Source organism: Tenebrio molitor, chromosome 6 (assembly GCF_963966145.1).
Source record: "Tenebrio molitor chromosome 6, icTenMoli1.1, whole genome shotgun sequence".
In the NCBI taxonomy this organism is placed as follows: Eukaryota; Metazoa; Arthropoda; class Insecta; order Coleoptera; family Tenebrionidae; genus Tenebrio; species Tenebrio molitor.
In genome coordinates this window covers 9,432,750-9,439,873 of record NC_091051.1, presented here as the reverse complement: position 1 = coordinate 9,439,873, position 7,124 = coordinate 9,432,750, and the positions used below count along the sequence as shown (strand labels likewise).

The 7,124-nt window shown below is 35.3% G+C and overlaps 1 protein-coding gene and 1 long non-coding RNA gene across 3 annotated transcripts; both read left to right on the top strand.

The window, feature by feature from the left end:
- The first annotated feature begins 1,965 nt into the window (after positions 1-1,965).
- On the top strand, positions 1,966-3,534 carry LOC138133945 (uncharacterized). Its single transcript, XM_069051962.1, has 4 exons — positions 1,966-2,126; positions 2,195-2,344; positions 2,417-2,560; positions 3,306-3,534. Exons 1-4 carry the CDS (start codon positions 2,055-2,057, stop codon positions 3,471-3,473), a joined length of 534 nt encoding a protein of 177 aa, XP_068908063.1. The 5' UTR covers positions 1,966-2,054; the 3' UTR covers positions 3,474-3,534.
- A 154-nt stretch (positions 3,535-3,688) lies between these two features.
- Positions 3,689-7,124, top strand: LOC138132802 (uncharacterized). Of its 2 annotated transcripts, XR_011160185.1 has the most exons (3): positions 3,768-4,015; positions 4,965-7,043; positions 7,110-7,124. It is a non-coding gene; the product is annotated as an uncharacterized lncRNA (long non-coding RNA). The 2 variants fall into 2 exon arrangements; XR_011160186.1 differs by lacking the exon at positions 7,110-7,124 and having other exon boundaries at positions 3,689-4,015; positions 4,965-5,885.

Sequence of the window (7,124 nt, the reverse complement as noted above, 5' to 3'; positions counted from 1 at the left end):
AACAGTGTTATTGTATATTTGTTTATATAACATTTCCGAACCGGATGATCATTTCTTTTTGGTTATTTAAATCACTTGCTCCCAATGTTTTCTATGGAACTATTAATTTGTATACAGGTCAATCAGAATCTGAAGTTTTAAAATTTAACAATGAAGTAGGAATCACAATCATTAGAAAAACTTCGCTGGACAGCGTCTTGTAAATATTACTAGAGGTGATGCACTTTCAAATTATTTTAATATTAATTACGGAGTTCTCAAGCAGGTTTGTATGTATGTGGTCACAGCGTAATTCACATTTGAGGTAGTCAGCTACACGGATTAAGTTGGAACTGTTTTTATTTGCACGATGTTCAATTTGGAAACAGGACGTCCGCTAAATTTAATTTTTCTATATTTTAAATTAGATTTTAGATAGGAGCAAACATTGACGGCTCACGAAAATCTCTGGCAGTAAGTATAATCACTAATCAGGCAATTTACATTCCACGAATAATAAAAGTTTTAAGTGAAAGGTTTTTGTGGATTCTGGTATACTTCAACCTCGAAGACCTCGAAGAAGGGTTATTCTAAATGATTGTAGTCGAAGTAGGCCATGCCCATGTTATTACGTTTTTGCCGCTTTCATGTGAACTGTCAGTTGTGTCGCTGTCACTGTCATTTTTTAGGTGAAAAGTGCGGTGATGAGGATTTTATTTATTTTTGTTAAATTAACGATTGAATCCAGAAATATTGAGTTGTTCTACAATCAATTTTAAAAATATTGAGTTGTTTTGCACCCAATTTAACACATCATTTTGATGATGTTTTTATGTGGAGCGGCAACCATAAATTTTACATTCAGTTTTCACGCCTACTTCGACTACAATCATTTAGAATAACCCTGTATATATGTATATAATTTATGTAATGTATATAAAAAATATGTACATAATGATGCAACATATAATGAATAAATTAATAGATATAATAAAAAATACCGTTTTATTTATCCAAAGGGACCAACCTAAGCAAAATGAAATGAAACGTTTCTTAACTTAATTAGGTAATTATAATTAGACAAGTGTATAGGTACCTATGTACTTATATGCACAATACCAAAATAGTATATTATTTAACGAGTTCGTGCGTAAATTGGGCTCTTTATGGCATGAGTGGGTCTGTTTAAAATGCGGATGAAACGAAGCCCACTCACGCCATAAAGAGCCCAATTTACACACGAACTCGTTAAATAATATAGGTACCATATAAAACGAGGGTTTTAAAGGCCCACGAGTGCCATAAAGAGTCCAATTCACACACAAGCGAGTTGAATATGACGTTTTTTTTTTGTTCGATGAGCCCCTTAAAGGCTTCAATTCGCTTAAAATCTTTAAAATTAGCTTGACGTTTCGTTTTGACAAGTTGTGACATTTATCAAAATCCGTTCACACAGGAAAAAATTCTCAAATTCTGAGTGTCGAACAAAAAAAAATTAGTGAACGCATTGATTATAATTTTTTTAATTATACCTATAGTTACAGTTACGCAGATTTCATAATTAATGTCAGTTAAACTTTTGTGTACCGGGTGTCCAAGCAAGAAGTTCAGATGAGTTAAAGTCATCTGATGTCTATAACATTACTAATTTGAAATTTTAGAATCGTCTATTGTTTCTGACTAATGAATATTATTTTTGTTATTATTATTTTTCCTACTATGTTTGCCCACTTTTATTTCGGGTTAATTTGTGTTAACACTCTAGATTCAAGATTATCAAACGAAAATTTAATTATAGAGACATTACTCGCGCATTTACCCGAATTGTTCAGGAAGGTTACCAATTTTTTATAGATATGCTAGTTTTTTTGTTAAATATTGAATAAATAATTAGTCACAATCCACATTACATTATGACTGATAGATAAGCATCTGCGGCCGCGGTTAAATGATCCAAAGCATGACCCTTTGTTAATGATCAAGGTAATTACCATTATTTGGTTTTACAATTCACTGTCACTCTAAATACTTATATAAAGTTTAACTTACACGAGCATTTTTGCATTACAACTATAATGTTTGACAAGAGTAGTAGTATTTTTGTGGTGCTAGTGCTAACCACGTACATTCGGATTTCGACCGCATGCGTAAGTTTTATTAAAATTAAAGGTGCTGAAATTATTTTAAATTCATATTTGAAAACATTTTCTACTAGAATGGCTACACGCTGAAAGTTAATCATGTTAAAAACTGCGTTGATAACAGCGTCATAAAAGTGGAAAACGGAGATGCCACATTGGATAAAGATTGTAATTTGGTCTTGTTGGGATGTCTGAACTTCCCAAAAGGTTTCAAAACAGCAAAGGTGTGCTATTATAGTTTGTTAGAAATGAGCGTTGGATTACGAGAGTTTTTTAATTTAATGTAAATTTATCAGGGGAAGTACGTTTTAAAAAAAGCACCAATGCCGCCCATGGATGGGGAGCTTGATTTTTGCGAAGTTGTGGATGGTTTAGATGATCCTCAGCTCGGAAATCTTGCCAAAATGTATAACATGCCATCTAAGTGTCCAATTCCACCGGTAAGTAGATGTGAACTACTGAACTGAAAATTCTGAATCGGTGCACAAATTTTCTACTTTATTTCCTTCTTAAATTATAACAACCTCAGATTGAAATGGAGATTAAAGAATTCATTTTGTTATGTCAACGTAGAAGAATTTTTTAAAATTTCGTCGCCACTTCTCGACCAGGCATATAATAAAACTATTCCCAGATGCAAAATTATACCGAGCGATCCAAAAGTCTTTCTATCAAGTGAGCCATGCCATTGTTATAATTACACCATAAAATAAAAAAATGCGAAATTAAAAATATCAAAGGATACGGACAGGCCAATAAAACATATTTTTAATTTTCATTTAGGTAAATATGCGCCAAATATGCTGCAGCCCAACGACATTCGTTTCCACTTGATAGAAAGACTTTTGGATCGCTCGGTCTGGTCTAGCTTGCTATGAAAATTGCAAATTTTGTTTAGCTCTAAAACCGGGCGTATTTGCAATTTGTATTGAAAAATATAGATTCTTGGTGTTTATTAACTATGATAGAACCAATATAAGGAACGAAAACTGGATTGAAAAGCGCGAATGAAATGCCATTAACGTTAAAAGTCACAGTTAATAATAAATAAAAATTGGGAATCTGTTTCAAAAAGGCGGCACAATAATATTTTTTTCCAAAGCTGGGTTGACCCGATAATCATTTATATGTAGATACCCTGTAGAATAATAATTAAATATAATTTTTTGGGAAATATTTTTTCAGGGTAAAGTGTGTGGCAACGCCAACAAGAAGATCAGCATAAGTAAGTTTAAAAATCAATTGGGAATGGCTGCTGGAACAGTTGACTTGAAGCTTGACGTTGATCATGACACCGGAAAAAGTTGTATTGACATAAACGTGACTATTTCAAGAGCAAGAGCCAGGGGATAAAGCAAAGTTTTAAAATGAACACTTTCATACAATCTTCCTTTGAATAAAATACTAAAATATGTTAGAATTGTTTTTTTTTAATCCTACTCTTATTTATAATTGAGTTGGCAGTTGGCTACAAGAATTTAACACTTGTAATGTGTATTTTGAAAGTTCGAAATACTCAACTGAAAGCGCCAAAACGCTTTTGTTTTTGACAGATTGTACCAACATGAATTTGGGGGATTTTAGTCTCCTTGGTTTAGTAACATCCAGATTATGGGATTTGAATACATTAATTTTAATTTAATTGGTATTTAATTAATATTAATATACATTTTAATAAGTGTGTAATACTGAAATTTTTCTAATGTTGCTGAAAAAATATTTTTCGTACCAAGAAGTGCCAACGTTAGATTTAGGGAAATCTAAAGTACCTAGAGAGTGTGAAATGTGACACGACAGCACGGCACGACAGCACGCCACAATTATTTCGAGGTTATATTAAGTTTGTTTTTGTTGTAGTTTGATGTTCCATATTTACAACAAATAACGTAATACTGGTATGTATTTTTAACAAATCACGTGTAAAAACAAGCTGGTCGCTAGTTACAGGCCAGGACCCTGGCTGTGTTGTACATTCCCTGGTAGGCCATTCCATGACCTACGATGTTCCAAAAATTTTGAAACTAATTCGACATTTAAAATAACTTGTGATAAGTCCTTGGTCAAATTCGTCAAATTGAATTAAAAATGCCTTCAAATTACGTACTTGTATTTAAGTTTCCATCAAATCAGGAAACGAAGCCAATTTGGAAAAGGATTTTAAAAATTGAAGAGTGAAGAATTTGCAAAAGCAGCCATGCTTGTGCTAAACATTTTAGGGGAAGAGATATCAATGGGGACAAAATGAAGCTACTTGTGCCAAAAGTGGTGCCAATAATTTCCAATTATGAAGAAATTACATTTTGGGAAGCAATAAACAAAATTAGTAATGAGGACACAATCACTGGGGAAAATCTTTTGGCATTAAAAACGAATATTGAAATGAGACTAGGAAGCAAGTTACAAGAAATGGGGTGGGATTTAGGCAATGGGGAGAACAAAATTGTTAGATTTAAGTTGGAAATGTCCACCTCGTGTTACTTTATAATTAAACAGTTTTAATAACCCAGAACACAGCAGAGCAGCTGAAATATTATCAGTAATGACCACCATTATTTTTCTGTCCCTAAGATGGTTTTAAACTATGTATATATTACAATGCAATAACGCATTTTTGAACTGTCCTAAAATTAGATCACTGATATTTGACAAATGCAAATATAATGACAGGTTTAGTGAATTTTGAATTTTTTCACTAAATGTTGGTGAAGCAATGTTGGCAGACTGTGGTAGGCCTTTCCATAGCATAGCACACTGTCTCTGGTCAGTGTCATAGTGTCGGCCTGTTAAATAAAGATCGCCTTGATAAAACACTAAAATTCGTTTTTTTTTTTTTTTAAATAAAAGAAAATGGAATCTTTCGCAAACCGCCCCTACTGGAGGCCGTCTTACGCCGTCACCGTCGAAATTTTGCTGGAACAAATTCCGTTTCTATTCGATAGAGTTAAGCGATTTTTAAAAGACCCCGAAAACGACGACTTCGTCGCAGGCTTTGTGAACATTTATCGAAGTCACTACATTACTGAATGCAACAGGGGTGAAAATACGGGGACTCAAACATTCGAAGAGACCGAAATTGCGTTAACAACGTCTCTAGAACATCGCGATTATCAAAAAACTCGAAATTTGTCGTCGGCGATTTCCCACATCTTCCAGGATAGTCTCGTGGTGGAGCGACTACAACATCAATTCACCCCCACTTTAGCGAAAAAAGTAAATGGATTAATAGGCAACGGGTTGTTTTGCAATGCCGGTTGTTACAGAACGACAGACGCGAAACCGTCCGGATATGATTATTTTTATCTCCAGCCGACAGAAATTGAATCAGAGATGGATAAATTGTTTAGGACGGTAAACGAAGAGATGAGGGATGAGAGTGCGAAATGGTACGACGTTGCCTCGAGATTTTTCATCCGGTTTTTGTATATACACCCGTTTCCGAATGGCAATGGAAGGACGGCGAGGATTTTGTTGTCTGCGTTGCTCGTTAAACACGCGATAATTCCTGTTTCGCTCTTTAATGTTTTAGATGATAATGGTAAGAGTAATCAGTTGTATTTGTCTTGTATAGATGAAGCTCATTCTTTCGGAAATATTAACCTCTTTAATTCGTTTCTCATTGAAAGTGTGTTCAATAGTTTGTATCGTTTTGTAAGTTCATTAGATATCTATTACGAGTAATGTTTTTATTACAGATACAACGACAAAACATTGTGATAAAAATGTGCATTCATATTTGTAAGATTAAAAATATATTCTTGTTTATAATCTAGGATAATTTGTTACCACTCCAGATTTTTAAAAATATTCCATTTCCTAAAAAAATTAAAAAAATCAATATGCTCCGTCAAATCATTAGCCGGAAGATTTGACTTTTTTACCCAAAAAAATAGGGGAAAACGAAGTCCGAGTCCGTCTTCGGCGCCACTCTATTTACGCCGTCCACGAATTGCGGAATCGTTCCCTCGGACTTCGCCGCAAAAGAAAAATGTTTAAAGAGAAAGTACAAATAATCGCGCGGCGAACCAGGACACAAGAGATGAGTAACGCAAAAAAAGGGAAAAAAACAGCGTTATCGGCCCGATCAGGCGATGTCGCCGGCAAGCCGATAACTCAATCCCGTGAGAAAAAAACAATTTCTGAGAGTGCGAAAACAAAAACAAAAAACAAGGAAAAGGGCCGAAAATCACCCGACTTCCCGTGAGTAAAAATTTTTGTCTGTCACCCTTGTCCGGGGCTGTCGACGCCTCAGGTGTTTTGGGTCGTTCCTCGGGGACTTCCTAGGGATCACGGAGGACGACGAAATCAGGACGTGGAATGTGACTCCGCTCCCTGGCGTTTGGTCCTTCTGGAACCTTTCGTCGGGGCCACGCAAATCCACTCTTCTGCGTCTGGGTTCGGACTTCTTGGACTCCCCTGTCCTCCTCTCCCTCTTCGGATCCCTGACGTCTTCACCCCCTTTTCTCGCAGCTCAACCATTCACCCCTTTCAGCCCCTTATACACTCCGACACAGATCTGATGAGCAACCTGAGACACTGGTTCCCCCGTTTTGTACTTTCGCCCCTCTCAAGACGGACTTTTTTTTGGTTTTCGGCTAAATTCAGTTGGCATTAAGATTGCATGTAAAACGAGAACAAATTGGAACAAATCGGAACAATTGGGAACAAAAGAGAAGACAAACAAAATTAAAAAACTATTCGATAATGTAGAACATAACTCATAGATACCGAAGTTTAGATGAGGAAGCAGGTGAATTAAAATTAAATCTTTAGAAACTTTTCAGTCATAAATATGGATAAAAAAGAAGATTTAAAACCTATCATATCAAAAAATGTTGTATACACCTTGGTCGCAAAATCCTTTAACATTCTCGAGATTGTCCTGACTCGGCCGCCAGCGGCCTCGGCGACAATTTTTCTCTGTAGGTACGTTAAAGAATGATTTCGCGGCCTTGATATACAAATAACTATTTTTGTAAAATATTTTTTCAGGGTAATGTGTGGGGC